The 27,631-nt window shown below is 42.8% G+C and overlaps 1 protein-coding gene across 1 annotated transcript in view; it reads right to left on the minus strand.

Moving 5' to 3' along the window:
• TSHZ3 (teashirt zinc finger homeobox 3) overlaps positions 1 to 27,631 on the minus strand; it is a 139,547-nt gene that overhangs the window by 104,347 nt on the left and 7,569 nt on the right. Inside the window, exon 2 of the mRNA XM_069216788.1 lies at positions 25,805 to 26,321. Coding sequence (XP_069072889.1) covers positions 25,805 to 25,844 — 40 coding nt within the window. The 5' untranslated portion in view covers positions 25,845 to 26,321. The remainder of the gene's footprint in view (positions 1 to 25,804; positions 26,322 to 27,631) is intronic.

Genomic DNA, 27,631 nt, shown 5'->3' on the forward strand with positions numbered 1-27,631 from the left:
CGATAATGTCAACAGTGGACTTTCGTGCTCAGGATATTAAAAAAGGTAGAAAGTGACAAGGAAGGCAGTCCAAGTATGGCACTGACGGAAAGTCAAGTAAGGCCTGTTGTTTCGGGCATGGCACAAGGAGCGCTATGATGTCATGCGTTTCTACTGCTTGAAATTAGAAACTAAAGCACCACACGCAGTAATGGTGGTGAATTGACAAGTAGCATAGCGTGAAATGAGGTTGCCGTGCACAATATGCAGATTTCCGGCACCGCCAACATATCTGCTTAGCCACAAGAATCGCTCCACAGGGCACCTCTCGTTGATGGCACTGTTGTTCTGGCTTGCTACCAGTGTCTGAGCCCACCAGTGTAAATGACAGGGGGTTTGGCCTTCTACTTCTGCCTGGTGCCATGAGAAGTGGTACTGAGATGGGTAACCTAAGACAGAGAAGGCTCCCTGTCTTTCTGTGGCTTCACGGGTGTTTGCTCCACCCTTTTAAGAGATCACTGTCCTCAGCAGATATTTTTTATAGCACATACAAACCACGAAAGTAATTCAGTTTCAAGTACTTTAAAGCACATTTTCTCTCTTTTTCAAAATTGCAAGCATGAGCTCAGGTCCTGAATACGATTTGAAAGGGAATTAAATAAGATCCTTGCACAAATGGCGAAAGAACAGTGTGATCCTTGGTAGTAGAGTGGAGGCAAAACAATTCTCCTGTTAGTGGAATGTTTGGAAAGAAGTTGTAAAAACGGCACACCGGTTGCAATAACTTGAAATAGTAATGGGACGAGGTCAATTCACAATGGCATCCATAGGATTTAGCATCTAAAACTAACGGCAGAGTTTTTTCTTTGGTCATAAATAAGATAATATTCTTTCCTAGCTGAATCTTCTCACAGCAAGGCATCAATTTCTGCTTGAACATTTGGAGACCTACAAAGAGAAATGTAGTCTTCTTTTTATTAGACCATCATCCATTGATTGATTGGAGACAATAGCTATTGGGCCCAAAGACCCAAAAAGCATGCATCCAAAGAAAGAAAAAAATACCTTGCCAGAAAACTTCAGTTTATACATTCAGACACCTCTCTTTGTTCACACATCCGCAGCTTACTCCACATCCCCAGAGCAGAATGATACTCAAAACAAGGTAGGTGACAATCCAGAGAACCTAGCTGAAGGTGGTGAGCAATGTACCACCGCCACCCATCACCGGGACACATGAGATCTAGATTAATTTCCCTACTTTCAAATGATTGGGGCTGCTGAATTCAAGTGTATATGCACTACTAATTATCCATTCAATCAACTTTGGGATGACAAGAAGAATTGGCAAATGATGACAATAAAGAAATACACTAGGAAAGTCCAGCTACTGACTGTGGAAGGTGGTCAAAGAGAAAGAACATTGAGTGACAGCAGAAAGGCGGAAAGAACAAAGCTAGGGTTAAAAAAGGAGACAGGTTTAGAACCCACGACCGAATGGCCCTCCTTCACAATGTAGAATGCATTAAATAACATGGGGCACATCATACAATTTTGTGGAGTATGGTCAATTGAAATATAATGGAAATATACTTTTACTATTGAAAAGTTCTAATGGCCCTTGTTCTCGAAAATGGCATATCTGATCTACCATGTTTAGAGTAAAAGGCTTAACTTTTATTACAACCGATGTGCTCAATGAGTAGTTTACAGTTACATCAGTGCTTTGTGTGATTCTTAGAATAAAAGGTTGGAAGTCTTGTAAAATCACGAGACTAGTTCATTGCTGCTTTTATTGAGTACAAATAGAAACACTCCATAAACGTAATTCTTAGGTGGTGACTGTCCTCTGCTTATTAAACATGCATGTACCCACTTGCCTGAGAGCCCAACTGCTTTTGAAACTAGTAATCTGGCTTTTAATATAGCATTGGCTTCATGCTAACATGCTAGCATGTACACAGAGGCATAGGCCTGTCCTTAGTAATGCAAGGTCCAGAATCTGTTATGTGATTATGAGATGTGCATCAAGTATGACATCATAGTGGTCTTTTGACACCATCCCATGTTCCTGGTTCATCACATAATCTGATGGTGGCAGTGCACAATGTTTTGTGTATCTTGAGTGCTGCTAGACCTAGTCTCTGTGTCATGGAGACACCAGCCTACTGGCTGCTCCAGTGTAAATTCCCACTCTTATGTGACATTCCATGTGTGTGATAGTGCTTTTATGTGCAGAAAATACACAGCAAATGTGTAGAAGTAGGGCCTGGTGTATTTTGTAAGTCTAAGTGCTGAGGCCAGTGGGATCCATTTTGGATGCTCCTGGCTTCGCATTGCATGAGATGGAGGATTAGGTTTGCTTCTTCTAGGCAGGGGAAGTGTATTGCCTGCATGCCTGTGGCTGGACTGTGGAGAGCCAGACACAGAAGTGAGGGCAGGTTGAGACAAGATTTTTCTTAGAAATTTAATGAAGGCCTTATTAGCAAGGTGCTCTGATTAGTTCTTCCATAGTATGGCCATTTAGTAGATGGTAGTAGTCACTGGTGGGACTGCCTTTCGATTTGTTGTTGTATGTAAAAACATTTCTAGGCAGGGTTTACTCTTTGTTTGTCTCTGATTACTGCTTCTGGAAGGCTGATGACAGCAGTGACATCACACATCATTCTGCTCATGTTTAGATACTTCGGCATAGAGCCAGCACAACTGACAGCTGCGGTGAGAGCTACCCATTCACATAAAAGCTGTGTCTGAGGCAAACCTGAAAATGGCATTTGAAAGAAAATCAACCAAAACTAGTTCTGAAGATTTACACAGTGGATCCACATCCCCTATCTGTACAATGTATTTAGGTGGCACCCAAACCACCCCAATTTTATCCAATCCCAAGTAATTCATGGCCAAGGAAGATAGTGCTACACAGAGTACTCAAAGAGCTGTGGTGCAACCATGACTGGTGCCAACCTGAGAGCCAGTGTCTGGGAGGCGTGGGGACATCATCTGAAGTCTTCAGTTTCTGCTGGAGGATCTGGAGGTCTACTTGAAGTATCTGGAAGCCTCCCAGCCCGCCTACCTGCCCAATTAGAGAGAACAGGGTGTGTGTGGCTCGGTAGGAAGTGAGACTATCTGGAAGAAGAAGCCCAGTGTGGTCCTGGCATCAAAAGCACACATTGAAATCAGTTTATCCCAGACAAAAAGGCCATTAGTGACACAAATTCTGAAGTTGTCCTTCTAGTCTTTCTGTGCACTTTCTGAGTAAGTAGCATGAAAACTAAATGGTCCTTCTAGTCTCTCTGTGCACTTTGAGTAAGTAGCATTAAAACTATCAAAGCTCATGTTCCAGTGTTTTGCTGAGCAGTGCTCTGCAGGCTTGAAGGACACTGCTGACAGTGGAAAGAGTGAAGCTGTGTTGCCTCTGAAGTGGGAAGCCCAGATCAGGCGGGAGACTGCAACTGCCAATGGCATAATATCATGAATGGCTGGCCAGGAGGCTGCAACTGGTGAAGCTAAGCACTTCTCTGCAGGCAGACAGACAGAAGATCGCCTCTGCTGAAGATGATTTTTGCTGTGTAGATGTGCCTCAACAATTTCATCCTGCGAACAATGTTCCAAAACAAGTCTGACCCTGTGAGAAAAGGAGTCACCACTATGAGGACAGGAGCATCAATTGCACCTGCTGCGCTGCTACAACTGCAATGATAACTGAAAGATAAACGTGGGGCTTAGACCGCACCTGGGCAAAAGGCCAGTGCACAGATGATTCTACTGCATTTAACATTATATGTACTTGTATCTTATCAATGCCTATGTCTTTAGTGTGTTGTGGACTGTAGCCGCAGAGGGGAGCAAGGGCTCTGAAAAAGGGGGATGTTGCACCTCGATAATATATATGGAACTTAGAATACAATGCTGCATTACTTTTGTGTGAAACTGTGTGGTATTGAGTTCTGTTGCGAGATTAAAGCACTTTTCTCATAAAAGAATAGCATTTTGATGAACAATACATTATTCTGTCTGCTGGTTGACTGTTGAGTTCTGGGCACTTTCCCCCCACACTTTCACCTGAGAAGGCCATGACTGCTTGCTCTCGTTACCCGCAGAATTAAGTGTGCAGAGCCATCACTGGTAAATTACATCAACCTCCACGGTTAGTGCCCAATAGCCTCTGCGGCCATATGGCCTCAAACATTGTCTGACACTAACCTTATATTATATAGGTCGAAGGGATATGGTGATTTTTAGCCTTGATATTCCCAGTATCACGCCTTCTCATAATTATGAATCATTAAGTTTGAACCAATCAGAATGGTAATTCTTCCAAGATAAATGTTGCCTGCATTGTATGTCACACATTGAAAGATCTATGTTGCACAGAGTTTGATACCCTTGCAGGCCCTAGCAACCAAACCATGATTCATTCAGTCACCACAATGTTGTGGAAGATGTAGCTCACACAGATTACTTTACATTACACATAGCTCACACAGATTACTTTACATTACACAGTAAGTTAAATTTCTATTTAAGCAATCAGAATAACAGAAAAAATAAAGAACGCATTTCTAAATGATTTACTTGAGCAGTTGCATTATATTGTCAACCATATTTGTAGTGATATGAATTTCAACAGAAGGAAAGTTCATTAGTTGCTGCATCAAAACATCGAGAGAAGAGAGAGTGCCCATTATACTCGGATAAATGTGTATAGCACAATCTCTAGTGTTGCATATTAGAGAACGATGTGGAAAATAGATTCATAGTCCTAGGGAAATATGAAGCCATACAATCCGGTTGCCCATGGATAGTGAAGAGGACCTTCTCATGCGTATGACAGCACACAATATATATTGATAGGGCAACATAGCATTGCGTACTAACGGCGACCCATAATAAACATTATCACAGTTTATGTATAGGGAAGAATGACCTCATATGCTTGTGACGACACACAACAAACATTTAGTCTTTCCATGTATAGGAAAGAGGAGCATCAAATGCTTAAGGTATCACACAAAAAAAGAGCCCTGATATAGGGAGAAGTAGCCTCCCAAACTTATCAAAATGGGCCAATATTATTTTAACTGCCCATGGAAAAGGTGCAGCATGTGCTTATGACATCACACAATGAACATTATAACTGCCCATGATGAGGTTAGACAAGTCTTGTAAACATAAATCACACAATGCACATTATAACTGCCCACGGACAGGGAACACAAGCCATAAATACTGATCGCATCACATATTACACAAACTAACTGCTCATGAATGTAGAAGAGGTGCCTCTCATGCTTTTGGAATCATAAATAAACATTGTAACTGACCATGGATAAGGAATAGGACCCTCCCTGGCTTATGTTGTCACACAAAAAATATTCTAACTGCCCATGGTTGAGCTGAAGAAGCATGACGTGCCTTACATCTTTACAATATTTCAGAAAAAGACCAGAATTGAGGCACTGTTGGGTTGCTTTGGTTTATAAGAATCTGACGTATAATGGTCCATAGGGAGTTGTGTGATCAGAACTGCTATTATTGATGCATTGAAACATTTGACTTTTTGAGTTGGGAGAAGAAAAGGTCAACACTGGCATTCTCTATCTGCGATCTCATGATTAGTAAAGGAGTGAAGGCTTTTGTGTTCTGTGCAGGTGAGTCGCTGCAAGAGTGGATTGTGGTTTCAAATGTCTTCATGGAGACTTCTTTTCGGGTAGGAATAAAGCCAGTATGTTTTAAGCTGTTAAGAAGATGTTACATTTGAGGCCAAGATATGCAAGAGAGTCCTTCAACTCCGGGAGAGATAAGATCACTCTCTGCACACACATTTGTACTCAGAAATCTTTTAAAGTGCAAATAGCAATGAAGGAAGTGAGAAGGTATTGTAACAGAGTATTTTATACTTATAAATAAGAGATCAAACTAAGTGCAAAAAATCAGGACCTCACAGCTTATCGTTTGTATCTACCAGACTAAGGCTGCCACTTTTCAAGATGTCCTGTAAAACCGTATCGCCCAAATTAAAAGATCATGAACAGTGTAAATTTAGTTTTTTTGGTTTTACTTAAATTTCAGGCTGTATGCTCAACGTTTGCCATCTACTTACCAAAACTATGAAAATAAATATAAAAAAACCTAAATAAATAAATAAAATGAAATCTCCAACTAATAAATCTGAAAGTTTCAATGACCATGATAAGGCCTTAGATAAATATATTTGATTGGAATGAGATTAGGGTAAAGTACAAACAATTCATACAGTGACCACATCTTATTTTTAAATGTGTTGTACTTTGAACCCACCTACACGTCAGGGTGAACTAACGCTGGTTGTCATCTATCCATTATGTCTTGGAAAGGTGTCTTTTGGTAACTCCCTGAGCTGTAGCTTATCAGCACTTCTGGTGTCACAAAGGATTGTGGGAGCAGCGCAGCACTTCTTGGTTGACCCCAAACTGCTCATCTCTTTCTCGGAGATAAAGCATCAAACTACTCTTTTATAATAGTGTGATAATTGTAAAACTGTGTGAAAATACAGTTATGACATATGTCTTCCATTATAGCTGATCTGGGGCGATGCCAATCCTTCATTACAACATTCAAATCTTGTTGCCGGTTCTAACGATCAAAAGGCTGATGGTGACAAGGTGCAAATAAATATGGAATACCATAAAGCACCATTGTTACAGCTATTCATTTATTTATTAGGTCCCCTAAATCTTGGGTATAATGCCATGTAGTAACAATGTTACCCAAAAAGTGGTGACCTAAATGTGAGGATAATTGTTTACACGTCTTCAGTAAATGTAAAGAAAACCCTTCCCTGAAGCCCTTGAGGCCTAGTCTACCATTTTCTATCACATGCTCGCCTCTCACTCTGAAAAAAGGTGGGTTTCGAAAGCTCAAACAAGAATACACATGAACGAATCCCGGATATAATCAAAAACAAATGGCAACTCATTAATTGAAATCAATGCACATTCTAATTATGTAAGAAGAAACTTGTGGGTGCTCATACACTGAGACAAATCGTTGCCCTGATGTGTAAAACCGGGTTTATAAATAAACGCGTTCTAGTAATAAGGAGACAAACCAGTGGTTTGTCTCCTGAATCCCGGATATAACCGTTCAAACACAGATCCCATGCCCACCATGAAGCAGGCCGCGCCGGCCTACGCCTGCTGCGGTGCTGTTCGCGTCTCTTCCCACACTATAATTACAAAAAAAATCAAGCAGTGGGCAGCTCTCTACCCAACAGAATGCTTCCTCCTTGCTCGCTCCAAAAATAAATTGTTATCTTTGCTAAGACGTAGAGTGTGTACATCATCCCTAAACAAAATTGGCACAAAAAACATGCTTGGTGCTTGACAAGAAAGTGTTGATATTCTTCGTATGCTTACCACATTACCTTCATTGTGCGTAGCATCCAAGTGATTATAGTAATTACTGCTAACAGAATTAATTAGAGAAGATCTCATCATTTCTGGATACAAAATGCATTACTGCTAAGCGCGACGCATACTGCTAAAGGAAATGTCTTCCAAGTTCCAACTGTACATTTACCATAACATAAACAAAGAACAGATTGCAAAATGGGAGAGATAAATTGCTATTTTTGTAGTACTGTGTTTGTCACATCTTAGACAGACACTAAATTGTTTTAACACAGTATTGATGCCACACAATTTGAATCTTACCCAACCCCTTTCCTACAAAAGCAAAAAAGTAGCAAGCCTTTCCACCAAATGTATGCTTAACTAATGACTAGAGTTTATGGGTGAAAGGGTTACGAGCCTTTACATATGCAAAATAATCCATTCGCAGCTTCATTAATATTAATTTATACTCGGAGCCTATTCACGTGGAATTGTTCATTAAAACACCCTATTTTATGCAACATGCCTTTCACAAAGAACACACGGGCACATGAAACCGTGTGCCCGCTTTAACTCCGAAATTGAAATATCAAAACTGCAAAACGTATTTGTGTCACTTCAAGTCTTTCATCTCCGGCCTATAGATATGCAAACATGGATTTAATTCAACTGCTGGCAAGTACTGCAGTACCGCGACTCACTTCCTCTTTCATACGTCTAGTCCCATGCACTTTTGACCTTTCATACCCACGCGCGTGTAAACCCTAAGGGGGCGGTCCTGTTTTTATGACGAAAGACCGTTTCTTTTCCGAGATTACAGTCGTCGTAAAAAAACGACTTCTACAGGTTGAAATAGACTATGCAGATACAAAAAAATACATTCGCCATTGAATTTATATATTATATATAAAGGATGCGGTTGAGCCTTGAATTTTTCGAAGTTTCCACATTTTTAGATATAGTGTAAAATATTAGCACTTCTCGACACAAACTAAGACCCGCAATACATTCTGTATGACTTGCTACCACATTTAAAAACACAGTACTGCCCTTCAGTAAGCATGATTGTTAAAACACCAGGCCGGAAATTAATTTACCGTGCCATACGTTGTAACCGAGCCCATAAACGGGGGCGGCTCCGTGCAGATGGCAGGGGAAATTCTAGGGTGGCATTCGTTGAACCATTACTGTGATATCACTCTGCCTGCAAGATTCCCTAACAGATGTTCTGGGTGAGGAAAACAGACTCCGAATTAATAACATGTGTACTGACAGTGTGCATTAATAATTTACAATTATGCACAAACACCGAAAGTTAAATTATTCTTTAGGAGTCACACCTTGTGGATGCAAGCAAATAATTTAATGGCGCTGCAGGGGGGGGGCTGGAAGGGGGGCGTGCTCTGTAGGTAACATGACCTCTTACTTAGCATTCTCGGGACAGGATATACCATTAATTGTTTACTGGCAATAGTTGCTGGTGGTTTATTTAACTGGAATCAATGACACGGCGCTTTAAATAGGCAATTAATTGCCCTGTTTGTACGATGAAAATATTATTTTTACAGTATCAGATGAATTTCGTATGTTGAATTCAGTAATTACAGATAGTAAACGTCGAACTCTGTCTAATAAAGATTCTGTTATCTCGATTGTGCACATTCAACGATGACAAATATATATAATTTTAATTTCAAAGGAATGATGTGCAGTTTTGCATTCCTGGGTCTCAGGGAAAAAAATACTGTACATTCCACTCAGATCGAGGCTTTGATTTCTTTGAACTAGAGGCTGTCGTGCATTTTTAAATATGTTCAACTCATGAGGGTGGCGAGGGGGGGTCAGGCTTCCTTCTGCTTTAGGTAATGACACGCAGGAAAGGAAACACATCCATTGTTTAAAGGGATCTTTAAAAATAATGTAATGACTAACTGCAAATGCTGGAATGGGAATTAATCTGTCTGGATAAAAATGGATTACAGACTTTTAAATGAATGTATCCGTGCACGGAATCAAGCGACGTTAATATGAAATTGTCATCTTATCTTATTAGGTGACCGTTGTATGCATTTGTCATTTTTTTTAAGTAAAAGCTCTTTCAATCAGTCTAATTACAGCTCTTGTATATCTGTCTGTGCATTGTCCTTGGCGTTGTTGTAAAATACAATCAGTTGAATTTTGTTTCCAACTGTACCCAGATTTGGCACAGAGCTAGGGCAGACTTTTGAAACCTGGATGCAGGGGTTGCTTTGAACAAGAAGTTATCCAGCATGTGCACACATTAATTAAAAACTGAAATTAATACTGGGACATACAAAGAAACTTTAAGTCCACTAGTATAAATTGGTGAATACTGCCTCCGCAGGGGCTAATACTTCTCAATATAGCAAATGGTAAATGTGGAAACCAGTGGCTCCATACAGGAGCACACGCTCTTCAACGAAGGGGTGATACTATTCAAAGCAGTTACTACAGTACACAGTCCTGGGACCACCACAGCCCATTGCTTCCTTGAAACACTATTCAATGCGAGGCCTCATGATGCTGAGCCAAAGTAAGAGTGTTCGAACCAGCACAATATGGTCTTCTACACAGTAAAAAGACATGTAGCAGCCAATGCAGACACAAATACTAATCAACACAAGAGCAAGCCTCAACTAATACACATACACAAATAACTCAATGCATACGTAACCACCAGCCTGTGTAGGCATAATCCTTATTCATTTCAAGTGCAACCATTGCTTAATGCACAGGAAGCCATTAACAAACGCCAAGGAAAAAACTACTCAATGCAAGATTACGCACTAACTCACGCAGAAGCAGAAGTAACTCAAAGCAGCGACAATTACCATCCAGTGGGAGCATAAGTACTGCTAAATCCAAGGGGAAACGAGCCTTAAATCAAGGCCAACCATCAACAAATGGAAGGTCACATGCTGGTGTAGGCATACACTTTATTCAATCCCTAGGGTGTTAATCTACTCAATGTAGAGGCTAAGCACACTTTACCACCTTCCTTAGGGACTTTTATAAAACATTATTTGAGAAGGGTTAATAACTATTTTAAGGAAACCGTACAATAAAAAGCAACTTGTGCTTTGATCATTGTTTTCTGCACAAAACAAAGTCAGGGGATCAGATGTGATTACTATTAGGAACACCTATACAATATATATGCAGATGAACAGAGTGTTTTATGCTATTTATTACCTTATTGAGGGCATGGAGAGGCCACGAGTCAAACTGACTATCACCTGCCTAAACAAAGGCAATAAAGAACACATTACGCTCATTGAATCTGCTTGTATGGTTTATTCCATGCTGTGTTTTCATGTGCAGTAGTTATAAGCCATTCTGTTTACCAATAATAATAGCATAAGGAGTTAAACATGTGCAGTGAAATCCAATCCGATTATGAGGCCCTGTGAATATGGTCAAATCTGTTTTCTTCTGTAAAGCTATTGTAGAACAGAATCAGGGAGGAGTTAAGCAGCGTTTTCCTGCGTCACTTGGTTTCACCTTTGGTAATAGATGTGTGAATTTATCTATGTTACTATACAAAATGAACTGTTATGTGGTCACATTTTCTCTGAGATAGATAGATAGGTAGATAGATAGCTAGACAGATAGATTTCAGAAGTGAAACTTTGAGGTTCTTTCCAAGATGCAGGAGACATTTAAGAATATATATTTTATCTCTTGCCTTCCTGCTTACTTATGGGTTGCAATTCCATACAACAGTAATCCAGCCTTGTGTTGCATCAGGGTTTGTTGTACAAGGTTTATAACTAGATAACTACTGGAAAATAAATTCGAACTACTAAAATATTTTCCTTGCAGCTTCATTAAAAGTCATAAACCAAAGGATATGCATTGATTTTCAGTTAAACGGCACACACCCCTCAAAGATTTAGTCACATCAAGACCAGCCTTCTTCCATGACAAATGTCAAAAAACGCATACAAATTTGCCCATTGAAGTCCAACAAAGAGCACTAGAAGACGAGAAAATTGAACACTGAGCGCCGGACATAGGAAGGCATCACATTCACAGGGACTTGAGTCAGCTGGAAATGGATGATATAGGTTGACCCGGTTCAAAAGTTCACATATCAGTTGCACACTAGGTGACCACTCTACCAGTCATCCTCTCATCCCCTGCAGGATGTAGGCCTTTCATAACAGCGCTTTGTGCAGTGTGATTGTGTGTACAATATAGTGTAGTCACAGCCAGCAAGCCTTTGTAGCAACACAGATCTCATAGTGGGCTTGCTACATCGATGCGAGATAGCGCAGTGAAATGACTTGCTTTAGCAAGAGTCCTGAAAACCAAACTGGTTAAACAAGAATGATGCTGAAGAGCTAAGATCAACGTACCTAGTTGCCAGGTAATGCCAGGCATGGTTTCTATCCTTAATTATGACAGAACTTCAAATGCCTTCTACCTGGGATCCAACAATCAGTTGATCGTATATGTCGCAGTGGTGTACAGGACATCCACTAGTATTCTGCAGTGACATTACCTTCCCCTTATTTACAACTGCTTTGCACAAATGCTTGCAATTTTAGGCAGATTGGGGTTATTTGATTTGCCCAGACTCATACAATTTACGGTCAAGTGCAGGTGCTGGGAAAATAACCTGTGTCCCCAGTTGGCAGCTTAGCCACTATATCACATTTGCTCCCTTAGTAATTATCTCAACTATCAATTTGAATTATAAATAAAAGTATGACAGCATAATCCATAGTACCGATACTTCACTCACAGGCGCCGGGAGCAATTTGTCGCCCCTTATTTGGTCACAGTGTTTTAATTCAACTAGGGCACCTTTTTAACTCGTCAACATGGATTCACTAAGGAAATGAACAAGCAAAACTTTGACAAACTGCCTCCAAGTCGCCATGGCATCTCTGCTGCTATGTGCTTCACAAAAGACTTTCAATCAATATAGATTCTATTGTGTACAGGGTTCAGGTTATTCTCTTTTTTTCGGGTGCTTGGTTAGTGCCAATGACTGCAGGTGGTAGCCACCAGCCCTCCTTTTAGCAGGAGACAGAAAGGTAGAAAAGGGAGAAAGGAGGTGAAAGAGAAAGACAGGAAAACAGTGCAAGAGAAAGGTCCAAATCAAGGCTGAAAAGAGAACATGCAAGATTGAGATATAGAGGGAAGAAATGCACGACGGAGGAAGAAAGGCCGTGAGGACAAATTCAAATCAGGCAGTTTTTTGGTATTCTGCAGTCTCAGCTTTCTGCAGCCCATCGGTTGGTTCATACGAAACACCTCGGACTCCTGCCCTTATTATTTTTTTTCCCCAAAATTAAGCACTGAATGCTCCAATTGGAATCACAACGTACTTGCCACCTGCCCAAAATCAAAACAAATTATTTTTGTCCTATTGCACTGATCTATACAAGATTCTAAATCAGAAAAGTACTAATTTCACACTGATAAAATAACATTTGTACTGTTAAACAAGAAAATATCGTGTCATTTCGCTGGCATTTTCCTATTTCAGACTATTAGACTGTAATATGAGCAATCTTTACTGGCTTTACTGTGATCATAGCAGTAACGCATCTTTTAATACACAGAAAAATAAAATATTTTGGCAGACTTTTGCGCTTCAGCGATCGAAGAGCCTATGCATGTTTGTTAAAACACTGCACTCTTCATCCAGTGTTTATTTATCATTTTAATCTAAACTGAAAACTGCCTGGGTCCCCAAAAGTGCCCTCTAATCTGCTAAATCCCCACCGCTCACACCCTGCAGCAGTCACAACTCATTCTGATCACTTTGCAAAACCATCTCCACCAAAAGAGGAGGAGAATGTAGACTTGTGAGCTAGTGTGAGGGACAAGTGCTGATACATCAGTTATTGACTCTCATGCGAGCCGAGAAAGCGCTCTAGGCACAACTGGGAGCACAATGACAACATCAAGTGCGTGCAATAAACTCTGACCCAGGAGAACAGTGAAGGCCTAATTGACAGCTGTCAAGCTAATTTGAGCACCGCCTACTGATTCTGCAAAATTCTGTTTTTCAACACGAAGAGGTTCAGGGAGATTTCTCAAGTCACCGCACAGTTGTGTTCTTTTATCATCTGCATTGGTCCTCGTGCAGAACCAGGAAAAAGCTAAGGACAGCCGGAACTAGTCATTTTGCAGTGTGCTGCCGAGAAAGACATTTGTTTAGTTCAGAAAAACTCTGCAGGTTTAATTGTAAATTGTACACCCTGTAAATTGTGCACCAGGGGTTGAGATTACGTTTGCCATGTCTACAGACAGCAAATACTTATTTGTTCACAGCAGTGCTTAATTTGTGCAGGTCGTTGCCAGTGGTGCGCACCAGCACTCAACTTTGGAGACTGGAACTTATCTTTAGTTGTCAGACTTTGAGGCGCAGCAAGAGAGAGAAAAACAGTATTTTGAGAAAGAAGGGGAAGAGAAGGGTAAGAAAACAGTGACAGAGGGAGAAAGCAGGGATGAAACTGAACTTGCAAGAGTGCGATCAAGGCGCATGAAGTTTAAGGCGGTGGAAGAAGGCGCATGAGGAGGAATGAAGACCAGGCAGCCTTCATACTCATCATCACAATCACTCTGCACTGCACCAAGAAAAATAACTTGCCCTTCCACTTATGTATTTAGACACATTGATTCTAGACATAGTTCCCTGCCAACCTTACACATAAGGACTTGTATTTTCGTGAGGTCGTCACATTTCTCTTAGGTGACGTGGGCAGATGGGTGTTAGTCTGAGTATGTGCATGATCTAGATTTTCAGAAGTTCAAAAATCACCAAATGTAGGTCAAAGTACATAAAATTATTCAACAGCCTGTGCTTCTTTCTTATTGTAAGTGCAATGACCTCTTGTATTAGCCAGTCCAGTGTACTGCTTATCACTTTTAAGAATTTCTTTAATACTATCCTATCCTGCGAAATAATGAGCTTACAATTTCACACTGATCCTGTTGACTTTTTTAAAACTTGAATGTACTGAAGTCATTTATGGTTATTAGAATTTGACTTGGAACCCTATTTATTAAAGAATTTGTGGTATACAATTCAAAAGTGCCTTCTGCTACTCAGTTGCATCAACATAGATAGCATGGTCTGGATTTTTCTTAGGGAAATTCCTGCTTATCCATTGTCTATCAGTCACTTTAAATAGTTTAAGTATTGTACAAAATTATGAAATCATTTTAAGGTGTGCAGTATTGTTGTTTCTAATTTTGTGGATCTTTTACTTGGTTGATAGAGAAGAAGTCACAGTTTTACAACGATCATTCACTTCCGCCTTTGAAAATTAATTTTATTACAGAAAAAAATCTCAAAGGGGCAGGTGTTAAAGCCATGAAACTATCGCTATAGAAGAACAAACCTTTGCCTTCAGCGGTTCAGACTAGGAGTACTAGGGTGTACTGCTTTTTTGGCAGGGGTAAGAGAAAGCTTGTTTGCCAGCCAGTGTCATTTAGTTGGCTTACTTCTGAAACAGAGAATTTCAGGCGAAGCAACACAAAACAACATACAGTAAAATAGTTGAAAGTCAGCATGCAACTTTTAAGCCATAGGTGTCATGCCATTACATCCGTCGGTTTAATGAACTAAGCACAATTTTGCTCTCTCCTGGAACTCTTTAAGCAAATTCACAAAATTAAATAATGAGTTAAAAACTGTAAATCATCTTCTTGCCCATCAGAATGTCTGACCTCTTTTGTCTATTGCATCCCCATATTTGTGATGAGGGCCTTATTAGCTTTAACGTCATGTTATCAGATCATGGTAGCATAGACAGACATATATTTAAGTGTGTTGTTTACCTACATTTGATCTATTCAAAGGGACAACAAGCGCATAACTGAATCTATGATCACTGAAGGCTTATGAGACTCTAGTGTGATCTGAATGAAGCCAGGAGACCTTTTTTGGACAGAGCCCAAATGGAATATCCATTATGAGGCTTTTCCGCTTACTGTTAAATGAGTTGAAGTCAGCTCAATAAGGAAGGAGGAAATAAAAGAAATACTATTTTACCTTAGCAAGAGCCTTGGAAGAAGTGCATATTTCATAGCATTGTAATTATTTGTTACTCCTGGGCCTGTGTCTTTAATGCTAATCAGAAAAAAGCTGAAGGAATCCAATGGTTCAGCCCCATCATGTGCAAATCGGCTACGCACTTGTGGTGTGATCATTGTGCACTTCGTCCACATATGTTTAAAGCTGTATAGATAATTAAACCTAGATATGCTAAATAAAGAGTTAAAAAATCTCCCAGAATGCTATTGTGGAATAATGCAGATATCGTACGTGTTAGTCCTGTCTTCTTCATGTGAACACAACCATATGGTATTCTAAGATAACATGGATGTCTCACATCAGAGGTGGATGCACAGATCATAGGTGTAGGAACAAATACATTGATTTCCGTGTGTAAACTACACCATGTTTAACATATGACTCAGAGGGTGCATAGTTTACCACTGTTTGAGATTTTACATACATTTCCTCCATGGGCATGCATTATTATCCATGCCACAGTGTGTGCGTAAAAGTGTCTGGTGTTCACTTACATTGCAGACTTAAAACGATTTTCCTGACTGGGTTCTCTAAGCAATATCAACGTTATATATGTGCAAGTTTTTTTTGCAAAACTGTGTAAGTCTCTTTATTTTACTGACTGGACGTTTCTCACACTATTTTTATTTTCATTAAACTAGACACCCAATTCAACACAAATCTGAAAATATTGGACAGACTGGTGCACTTTTTCATATGTTCTGTGCGGCTTATGATGAGCCTAGCTGGTGTAAGTTAGAAGCCCAGATAGGTGTTTTCAAACAAATCCTTGCATTTTTTGATATACTGAAAAAATATTATTGTGAGGGTATTAACATAATTTGCATTGCAATTTTCTGCCTCCACTACCCGACACTCTCTACATAGGTCCAACATTCACTACATGTAAATGTAAGTTCCATTCACACACTTTCATTGCACAACAAACAGCATTCCTAATCAAGTGAAGTACGCTTATGCCTGTGCATGACACTAAAACACTCCCCACATAGACCAAACTATAAAGCCACAGTCTTCCAACCAAGCACAACTTATAGAGTAGTGTGTGACTCGTTCATCCAAACCTACTGGGTGCCTTGTTAGGGTTATGAAGGGCGATAGAAATGTAACTGCAATATAATACATTACCACTTTGTGAATTGACCTCTAGTCAGCCACAGCAGAATCCATGTAAAAGGAACATTGTAAAGACAAACTATTGTGAGATTAACAGTAGCGTTTGTCAATAGACTGTAAACGTGGACCATGGTTTCCGCTCCAGCAGAACACAGAGTCACCCCAAAAGAGTGCTGCAGTATGTCAGGTAGCCCCAGAGCAGACCCATGATTGGGATCTATGGGACTGATGTATCAAAGGGTTTTACCCCTTCTGTGTCTGCGGGGAATTGCATTGAGACATGACGACTGATCTTTCAAATTCCTTCAAGGTATGTTGAAAATTGATCTGATTGGGGAGCCTACATTTTCTCCGTATAGACCTGCACGGAGATGTGGGAACAGAGATCAAGACAGAAGAAAGGGACTATTTCATAGTCACTTGAATTTAAACTCTGAATAGATCTGTTTGCTAGAAGCAGTCCTTCAGAGAGTGTTTACATTCCATCTGGTTTCAGAACAATCAGAACAATCTTGGTAGCAGTTGTGTAAAAATAGTACTGTTTTTTAGCAAAGTTGCAGAATAAGCGCTCTTGTAAATTCTAATAATTGCTGAGAGATCTTAGAACTCTCTGAGGCTCTACCGCCACCTGAGCAGGGGTAGATGGGCTTCGACTGAGCGAATGTATAATGATATGTATACAGTACATTAGCTCCACCAATGACACTGAGACCAACGTTATAACACTGATATGCACACACGGAATGGGTACAATTAAGACATGGACTGAGTATGTAGGAACTACAAGGGGGGTTAGTGACTGTGCGACAATGGTTGGAACTCTTCTTCTGGTTATTGTTATGTGCAAAATGTTAAATATATATATGTATTTAAAATAATTGTTGAGAGGCTCTGTCTTGATTTAATGTATTTCTAACAGGGTTCATCCATGCAGGGAAAAAATGCCAGAATTTACAAAAGATACCATGTAATTTGCAATCTCTGAAGTCATTGCGCAATAATGGAACATTGCAACGTCATTCCTGCCTGTAATCAGGAAAGGTACTGAATGAATATTATTTAGTGATGGTGATCCTCCCTTGAGTATTAGGAAGTTCAAATTGGGAATGGAGACATTTGAACAATTACAGATGGTGTGAACGTCAAAATATAAGGTTCAAATTATGTGATTCAGACTTTTCTTCCAAGAAGTTGGCGACGAAGTTTTTACTTCCTTTACTACAAAGTATTTCTCCTGGTTAAAAAAAGAGGGTCTTTCTCACCTATTCCCACACTGAGAGTGAACCGTTCACTTGTCTTTGCTACTGCAGAAACTGAAATTCTCTACTTTCTCACATCCCCAGAAATTCTAGCCAAGGTATAACTACCATTTTTCATCTTATGTTTTCCACTAAACTGAACATTAATCAGTGCCCAATTAAACGCATGCAAAGTGTGTTTGCCAAGTTGACCCTCAGTGAACCACAGAGAAGCAAGTTCAAGTCTGCATTAGTCTTATTATTTTATTTCTAAATACATTGTGAATTCTCGGTGCCAGAAAGTGCCCCTCCACTATAAGTATTGCTAGTTCACAAGTATCTTTGTCAATGTTAATTAAAAGCCTGAGTTAATATACACTCCACCACAGTCCAACACATTAGCTAGCTCAAAGGCAAGATGGAAGTGTGTTAGCATGTCTCTTGCAGACCCCAGTTTGCCACCTGCAGTTAAGAGATGAGATTCCTGAGCGGCCAGCTCAGCCTTTCATTATTCTAAGGCTGATAAAATGATTGCAATTATTTTCAGTAAGAGTAACAATTTGTGCTTCCAGTCCTATGATAGGGCAAGTCTACAGCAGCAAGTGCTACACAAAAACAAGATATTACTTACGTTGCTTTTCTAAATAAACCCATTAATTCTATTTATAAAAGAGGGCGCCGAATTGCAGCGTTTTCCATGTAGATTACCCAGATTAGTGATGCTCGCCTGCCGCTTCCGGTGGAGGTTACACTACACTTGAGCCAGACATTCTGGGGCCAGACAAGAAGCGCGCGGACGCCTGTCTGTGTGGTCTGGAATCTCTCTCGCTCCCTCTCCCCATGTCTTTCTCTCGTTCTTTTTCTCTCGCCCTGTTTCTCTCCTTGTTCTCGGGTTCCCTCCAATTTATTCTAAAACTCTCTCTCCGTTTCTGCCTCTAACTTCCTCTCTCTCTTTTGCTCTCACTCTCTTTCCCTCTCTCGCTCTTCCTCGCTCACTTTCTGTGATTTTTCCACCGTTCCATCTCGTGCTCTCACTCTGGTTCTCACTTTCTCCCTCCAATTCGCTCCCCCTCCCACCATCTGTCTGTCTCTTTGTTGCGCTCCTTTTCCCTGCCTTGCCGTGTTCCCCCCCCACTCTCTTTCCCTATCTGTCTGCTTCTCCCTCTCTCATCCTCTAGCCTCTCTCTCCGTGCCCTTCTCCCTCTCCATCAGCAATTGCCTCTCTCGCCCCTCCCTCCATATCTCCTTTCTCCATGTCTCTCTATTGCACAGTCATTGGTTTCTCGGACTCTTTATCTCTGATGTTGCTTTTCCACACTTTTCCTTTCAAGGTTTCGAGTGCATTCACTCCTAGGGAATTTCTCGTTCAGTCTCTCCCCTTTCTCTCAAATTCCGTTCCCTCTCTTCCCCTGTCTATTTCTCCTCTCTCTGTGTCTTTTTTTTTCATTTGAGCTTTTCCTTTCTGTGTGTCTTTTTCTTTTTTCTGTCTCCCTTTCCTCTCGCTCTCTCCCTCTCTCTCTCTCTCTCTCCCTCTGAGTCCTTTGTTGTTATTGTGCTCCAGACCATCGAACGGGCCTTAATTCCTATGACATGATTATCCAGGTACCAAAGCCCATTTGTCACCTGCAGCAGAAAATTGAGTTAATGCACAACTAAAGGCAACCAGGACTGTGTAATATCAACTTGATTACATCAAACTAGCTGCAAACCTAATTCTGCGGGATGACACTGCGTGGAGCCTGTCATCTCCAATCACCAGTGCTGTCAGGAATCCATCAGCTTTACAGCTAATTAGGTGAACACTAATGAAGCTGGCAAAACAACTTTTCTTTTTTTACGGCTGAACGGACCTTTCAGTTCGGAATAAGAAAGAAAATCAGGATTTCGCTCAAGGTTGCTGCTAGGGACTGTATTTCCTGAATTCCCAATCAGCAGACATCTTTCTTCCTCCCCGCCTCCCTCCCCAACCACCCTCCCTTTATCCTACACTCCTCTCGCTACAAAGCGATCAACTTGTCATCGCTCTCGTTGTGCCACGAAAGCATCCATGAACCTTCGAACTCGCAGCTGCGAGGCCGGTGGGAGACAAATGTGGGCCTGCTGCTGGTGCCTGGGCGCAGGGCAGCCCGCGCTGTGTGCCTGTGTTTATGTGCCCATCGCTCAAACAGGACAAATTCCCGTTTTTTAACTCTTAGGCAGTAAGTAACGTTTGAACTGTTCCTACGCACCACTCTTTCACTGACCATTAGACAGGCCTACGACTTCCCAGAGATCTGAGCCAGGGCGCTTTCTATGGAATTATGGGAGTCAAGCGTGGACTTGGAGGAGAGAAGTCAGCACATTTCACTTGTTTCCTTCATGTATCCATCCTTCTGCAATGTGTAACCTTTGAACTATCCCTGCAACGTCCATTGAGTCGAGGCCTTTGAACAGATTTGAGCCGAAGCACTTTCTGCTGAAAAATGGATATGTGCAGAGGTAGGATTTGCTTGTCTTTATGTGCCCATCACACCACCCTGTCAAATTCCCCTTTTTTAAAAAATCCTGCACCCATCTTCCCTGTCCATTAGGCCATGGCCTTCAGTTTGATCCGAGCCAAGGGGCTTACTACAGAAGAACAGAGACATTTGTGGACTTGCTGCCTGGGAGCAGAGAAACCATAAGGTTGAATTATTTCCTGCATGTGCCCATGACATCATCAGGATAAATTCCTATTTTGTTTACTTCCTGTCCCTCCTCTTTACTGTTCATTGGACCAAGGGCTTTGGCTTGATATGAGCCAAGGCGCTTTCTGCAGAAGAATGGAAGCCAAATGTGGACTTGGTGCAGAAAAGCCCACAAGGTTCACTTGTTTCACTTTTGTGCCCATGACACCACCAAGACAAACTCCTGTTTGTTAACCTCCTGCACCTCCCATTCACTGTCCAATAGGCCAAAGCATTCAATTTGATCTAAGCCAAGATGCTTTCAGCAGACATAAGAGAGGAATGTGTGGTCTTGCTGTTGGTGCTGAGGTGCTTAGAAGACCACAAGGTTTGTTCGACACCAAGAGGACAACCCAGTTTTTATCTACCTGTGCCCTCTCTTCGCTGTCCATTAGGCCAAGGCTGTCTGCTTAATGTGAGCCAGGGCACTTAGCGTAAATAGATGCCTGCTGACTTGCTGCTGGGTGTGGAAAACCCCGTAGAGTTCACTTGTTTCCTTGTTGTGCCCATCACACCAGCAGGACCAATGGCCTTTTTTTCACTCTTCTGAAATAAGCAACCTTTCTGCTATCCATAAGCCCCTCTCTCCATCCATCAGGCTGAGCCCTTCTGTACAGCCGAGGCGGTGCCTGTGGAGGAATGAGAGCACTCACTCTGCCAACTTCTGATTGACCATTAAGCTATTGATGAATGTGCCTGTCAGGAGGGAGACAATTAAATCAAATATGAAACAGAGTCATTTTGACGGGTCATTTTGATCGAGCAGAGCTATTCTACCATCCTTTATTAGTCGTATCCTCTATTAGTCGTGAAGTCAAGTTATGTGCGTAAAAAATTCTTAACAAACCTATATTCCTGGTATTCTGCGCTGTGTTCAAGCAGCTCGCAGCACTTCATTATGAGCGTTTTTTCTGCTGGCTGAGGCACTGCTCTCTGCTTCAACACTATCACTCTGTAGCTGGAGCTGCTGTGGACTGGCTTGTGGAGAACCTAGGGGAGTATTCGAGAGGCCAGATCTGCCGAAAGATGAGTGGGACTTCCATAGGGAGGGTCAGACACTTAACTGACTTTACCCGTGTTCTATTGCGCCTTCCTAGTCATTAACATGGCTTCCTAGCCCTAGCATGCCATCTATTTCCCAGCATGCAATTCTCTGCCTCTACTCTGGAAACCATATGCTTGTGTAAGTATATACATATATATATATATGTGTGTGTGTGTGTAAAAAATGTATATATGTATAGTTATACTTTATAGCTTTGTAAAGCACAGCCAGGCTACTTTATGCTGAAGAGTGCAGTGCGTGGTCCTTGAGGACACATGTATCTCAGTTCCCACTGGCAATAATCAATATTCAATCAACACTTCTTAGAGGCACATATAAAGATGCGCAATAGGTCGTGTGACTCATACTACATAACACATAGACATCTGCAAAAGGCACAACTTCTATACTAGAGGGCCAAGTGGCAAGGCAAAGTTTCCAAGGCCTTACACCCAAAATTCCACTTCACACTGTGTGACTATTAAAAAAAAAACACTCAATTATACAGCTTGCAAAGGGGAACTCTCCATCTTATGGAGTTGGGAGAAAAATACAAATTCTCTAGACATAGTGTACGGCTCACAAGCAGAGCCTTTCTTTGGACACATCCACACCAGAATCAAGTCAGGGGCAAAAAAAAAAGCAGATATGCACTTCATAATATAAAGTGAACGTTTGTGCAGCAGTACTGCCTGACACCAGAAAACTGTGGGCCCCTTACATGTATGTTTTCAGTCTCAGTGACTAAAATAACAACGGTAACAATATATATATATATATATATACTTCTATATCTATCTATCGTTACTAGTGTTTACGATTCGACCAATTGTATGCTTGTTGGGGCACTGGTGTGGATGTAAATGTATGTGTTGGTAGGTATCAATCACCTCCATGCTTTCAACAATGAAAAAGTCAGGCAATGAAATTTGAAAGCTACATGCAAGGCATTGCCACCATGGAAGAAGGTGGGAAACCCCCACAAGTATAAATTTTAAAAAAACGGGGAGATTACCAGTAAAACATTGAAGTATAAAAAAAAAAGTAATTGTTTTCCAGTAGTGGAGTAATTATTGAAAAGGGCCGAGGGGACGACACTTACTAATTTTGAAATGCAAATACCAGAGGTCAGGACACACGTAAGGCCTGTGAAACTGAGTGAGCTGCAATGGTGAAACTGGATTTTATTATATATATTTTTGTTATCGACGGGAGCGACTGCTGTGAGAGAGTGGATGTGTTTCTTTTTATTCCCCTGACTCTATAGTCGCTGTCATTCTCTAGTAGAGAAGAGAGTCCGACCACCTGGACACATCCTCAAATCGCCTACGCCTGCCCCTACACCCAGGGCTCACTCCAAGGACCCCGAAAGTTCGAGAGCGGGGGAGGGCAGTCACGTGCGGGGTCATGTGCTCTGCCTCGCCTCAGAGAGTGATTTATTGATGTCTATCGGGAACGAATAGATCAAAGGCACCTAGGTGGCAGGCAATCCATCAGCTATCAAACCAAGGGTGGCGATAATCCATACCCTCCCCCCTTCCATGCATGGGGTGCTCTCACGGAAGATCACTGTGAAGCAAAAGGCTCCGCTCCGAGGGGTCTTCAGAGGGGACGGTACTCACGCGTTTTGAGGTTTTGGCAACGAGGACCGTTCAAAGCCGGCATTGCAATAACCATGCACCAGAACACCAGGGTACCGGATGCTGACATCATGTACCCTTTCACACTGATAACATGACACAGTTGACCACTCGACTCCTTTCAAATGTATGCACTGCACCATTACACAGGAAGGGGGCGCCCTAATGGTAAAACCAAGCACCGGCCCTAAGCCCCCCCGTTCGGCCTCCCATTTCCTGCTTGGTGTCTTTGAACTGGCAAGCAGCGGAAACTGCAGAAAGTAAAGAGGACTGTTTACTTTCTGTTGCTGCAAGTGCCTACTAGGGCTAGTGAAGGGTGCACCGCGGCTACCAAGGGGCATGGAAGGGGGACAGCTGTTACAGCTGCCAATTGCTAGCTGACGCCCATGCCTGCTTCAACAGAAGAAAAGGACACACTTCAGCTTCGGTCTTCTGCCGCGCGCTGCCTAGTCATACCCAAGCACCGTAGCATGAACAATGGATGCATTTCCTGAAATCCCTGTAGTAGCACTGGGAGCATGTTTGCTTGCCCTGGGTGTTCCCACCCCAATCTTTGATAACTTTGTTTTCTCTGCTCGTGGAGGTTACGGAAACTACCCAAACAACTTTCTGCTCTCTTCACAAAGTGTGGAAAAAACAGCCACAGGGAAATGCACCAAAAACAATAACAGTAAATCAGAGACACAGACATGGAGCTGGAGTTAAAGCTAACCTGCAGCAGAGAGCAGAAGCGCCTTGGGTGGCGCGGTGCAGGGGGCTCCTTGTAGGGCAGAGGTTGCTTGTTATAGTGTGGAAGGGTGCAATGTGAGGTAGAGGTCGTTAGGGCTACAGTTTGGCTGTGGAAGGGGCTTCAAGTAGGCCTGGCTCCTTAAGCCACAAAGAGCACAATTCTGTGTTGTTTTAAGAATGCTCACCAAATATCAAACCAACCTGCACGAGACACTCATCATATGTAAATGTTCCTCATACATAATCATTGTGGATATCTTAAATAACAAGAGTGCCTCATTTGGTGGTATGACAAGACCTACACTAGTTTGTTTTCAGCTGTGTCTGTTGTGAGCTGGAGTGCACAGTTGAAGTGTCATGAGTTCTTTGTGGTTGTAGGTGCTCAGCAAAGAAAAGTACCATATGGGATAAGGCACACACATGCCAAGAAAGACCATATCACTGTCAGATTTTCAGGATATCCACGTAAGATAAACTTGCATACAATTAATCTACATAAAAATCATATATATACTGTATGGCTATTCACAAAAGCTGTGTGTGTGGCGTGTTGGTGTGTGTTACATATAATTAAATGTGGAGGATGCCTTTTGGGGTGGCCTCTGAGCAAGGAAGGCCTTTTGGAGGGTGGCCCATTTATGTGGAGTGCTCTGGTGAGAATTGTTTGTGGGTATATTGGTTCACTTTCACGTTGCAGGTGAAAAGGGGGATGGGGGTCCTTAGAGAAAGCAATGGGCTATTTACAGCTGAAGGAACGTTGTCTCCCTTCCCATAATGACAGATAAAAACAGTCAGGGGCAACGTATGTGTATAATAACAGACACATGCAAACAACAAACATACCCTAGGTGGGAGATGGTGAAAGTCGGAGTATGCAATAAGTAGAATGAGTGAGGAGTGGACGTGTTAGTCAAGGAGTGAGTTTGAATGCTCGCCCTGGATTCCAGAAAGGGGGTGCTGTATAAACTCAGGGTGACAGAAAGATTTACAGTGTGAGCTCGGGTGATACAATGTGTGCTCTGTCTAAAAGGGAGACTTGCAATGAACCCTGGAGGGGGGCTTCCGTTTTTGCCTTGACTTTGGCCTGAGTGCGAGAAAGCCTTCAACGGGTTCCCTTGGAGAAGGGAAGGTTTGCAGTGTGTTCCCCTGAGACAGAAACTCGAATGTAGTCTCTACACCCAGGGAAAGAGATCCTCTGAGAGACCGCGTGAGAGTAACGGGTGCAGTGCAAATCCTCGTAGAGCAATTAATGCAGCGTGTGCCCTGCGAGGAAGAGACGAATTCAGTGAGTCTCGACTGAGTAAGAGAAACGGATACAACGTAGGCCCCCAAGTGAGACGTGGGAATTTAGTGATAGGATGAATTATAGTGAGCGCATTGTCTAAGATGAAAGGATACAGTGCGTTCTCCGTGTGAGAGTTAGTGCAGTTTGTACACCGAGAGGAACAAATACAGCGAGAGTGCAGAATGAGGAATAAACAGAGTGTTCCTTGATCTAGGCAGATCAAAGAAAACCATTAGCACGAGGCTGCAAAGAGTGCCCCACGTAAGAGGAACGGATGCAGTGTGATCCCCGAGGACAGTGTGTGCCCTCGTGAGAAGCCATCCAATGTGCGCCCTAAGTGAGAGGGGAAGGATACAGTCCGTGGCCCAAGTTAGAGGAATTCATGTAGCGTGATCCAAGATAGTGAGAGATCCAGGAAAAGCTATCATTGAGTGGGGATGCGCAGCGTGCGCCCCGAGTGAGAAAAAGGGGCGCCCTGCGCGGTGAAAGCGAATACCCCGAGTGAGAGGAAGGTTTGCAGAGCCAGCTCTGGGAGGAAGGGTGGCCGTGCGTGCGCCCTGCGTGAGAGGGAGGGATGACGCGTGACTCTCAGTGGCGGAAGGAGCTTGGTTGAGTACCTGCTGCGCGCCGGGGCGCCTGCTGCTTCCTCCTCGGCATGCTGCCGGGCTGTGCTGGAGCTGCTGTCCGTCCTGGGTCCGGGGATTACGCCGGGCCGGTTAGCTGCCCGCCCGCCCTCGTGTCGGGGCTGCTGCCAGTCCTGCCTCCGTGCTGCGCCCGGGTGCTTCCTGGTGGTGCCCGGGCAGTCCAGGGGCCGCTGGCAGCCCTTCTTGTCTCGCCTGGTGGTCCTGGCCCCACCGATCCCCTTACGGGGCTTGCCTGCCCGGGGCTCTCATGCACAGAGCGGAGGCCGCCTGGCAGCAGCAGGGAAGTTTGAGGCAAACACAGCGAAAAATCGAACCGCCAAAGGAAGAAATGTCCCAAAAAGGCTGCTGGGGCGGAGGGTGAGAGGTCAGACAGCAGAAGGGTGAGACGGTCAGGGAGCAGGAGGGGTCCGTTGCGCATCCAGGGGCGGGGGGCGCCCAGCTCCAGCCGGTGCTCCTCCGTCCAGGCTCTTCTCAACGGCAACAGGCGAAGCTGCAAGGAAGAGAGAGAGCGTCACTCAGTGTGTCAGAGAGATCCTGCCTCTCACAGGCACTGCCTGCCACTCACAGCGATGACTGACACTGACCGTCGCTGACAGCCACTAACTGACTTACACGTGCCCTGGCGGCCACGGAGTGCCTCTCGCAACCACTGACAGCCACTCGCTGCCTCGCACAGGCACTGAATGGCGTTCATAGTCTCAGGCAGCCACACACAGCCTTGGACGAGATCACACTTTGACTGCCTTTCACAGTTACTGGCGGCCAGGGACCTTCGAAGCTGCCGTTGGATGCCACTCACGTCACCTCGTAGCACCTTACACACACTCACTGACACTCAAGCCACTCACCGTTGTTTTACACCCCCGTGACCAACAGAGTCTGGCCGTGCCGGCCAGACAGTTACTCAGAGGCGCTGTCTGCCAATGGCTAAATGACAGCACTGACTTTCAAGAGCACTGTCTGTCCCTAAGTGCCCGTCACAGAAACTGAGGGCCATCATCTGCATCACCCTGGAAACGAATGCATGAATGATGGCACTTGTATAGTGCTTATAATGACCTGTAGTGAATCTGGGCACTCGCCGACTTATAGACTCATTAGTTGCTATTCACACACCCTCACTAATTTTCACAGATAGCGAGAGCCACAGACTGCTTTTCTGAGCCACCCACTGTAGGCACTTCTGCTATCACTGAGCACCACTAGCAGTCACGCCCTGGCTCACATGAGCATTGCCTGCCACTGGATGTGCATCTTAGCCCTTTACTCAATTACTGAGGCCATATGGGAGACTCAACAACACACATTGCAGCCATTAGTAGCTGCTCATTCCTCTCACAGAGGCTATACTATTGAATACCAACACCAACAATTACGAGATACAAGAATATCGAGGACAGAATGCCAAGGAATAAAATATTGAAAAGATAATGCATGTAGGCAAGAATAGACTTACTATTCGAAACTCTATATCGAAGTCCCTTCAGATATATGTACTAGATAGGTACACATAATTTGAGTTAGACATAGAAAACCTAGACTGACTTACTTGTTGCTAATTGTTTTCATTATTTTGTCCTCGACCCACCCATATGGTGAGTTTGACATTCAGGCTGAACACCCCATGGAACTGACCAGGATATCTCTGATAAAAGCTAACTCACAGATGCACTAGAAGCTGCTGAATGATGGTCACGGGCACTAACTGTCAATAATTGCCTCACACAGCCACCCTGACCAGTCACAACCTCTCACAGACACAAACTTAAGTGAACCAATAGGCTACTCCTTCTCACAACC

This window comes from Pleurodeles waltl, chromosome 12 (genome assembly GCF_031143425.1).
Source record: "Pleurodeles waltl isolate 20211129_DDA chromosome 12, aPleWal1.hap1.20221129, whole genome shotgun sequence".
In the NCBI taxonomy this organism is placed as follows: domain Eukaryota; kingdom Metazoa; phylum Chordata; class Amphibia; order Caudata; family Salamandridae; genus Pleurodeles; species Pleurodeles waltl.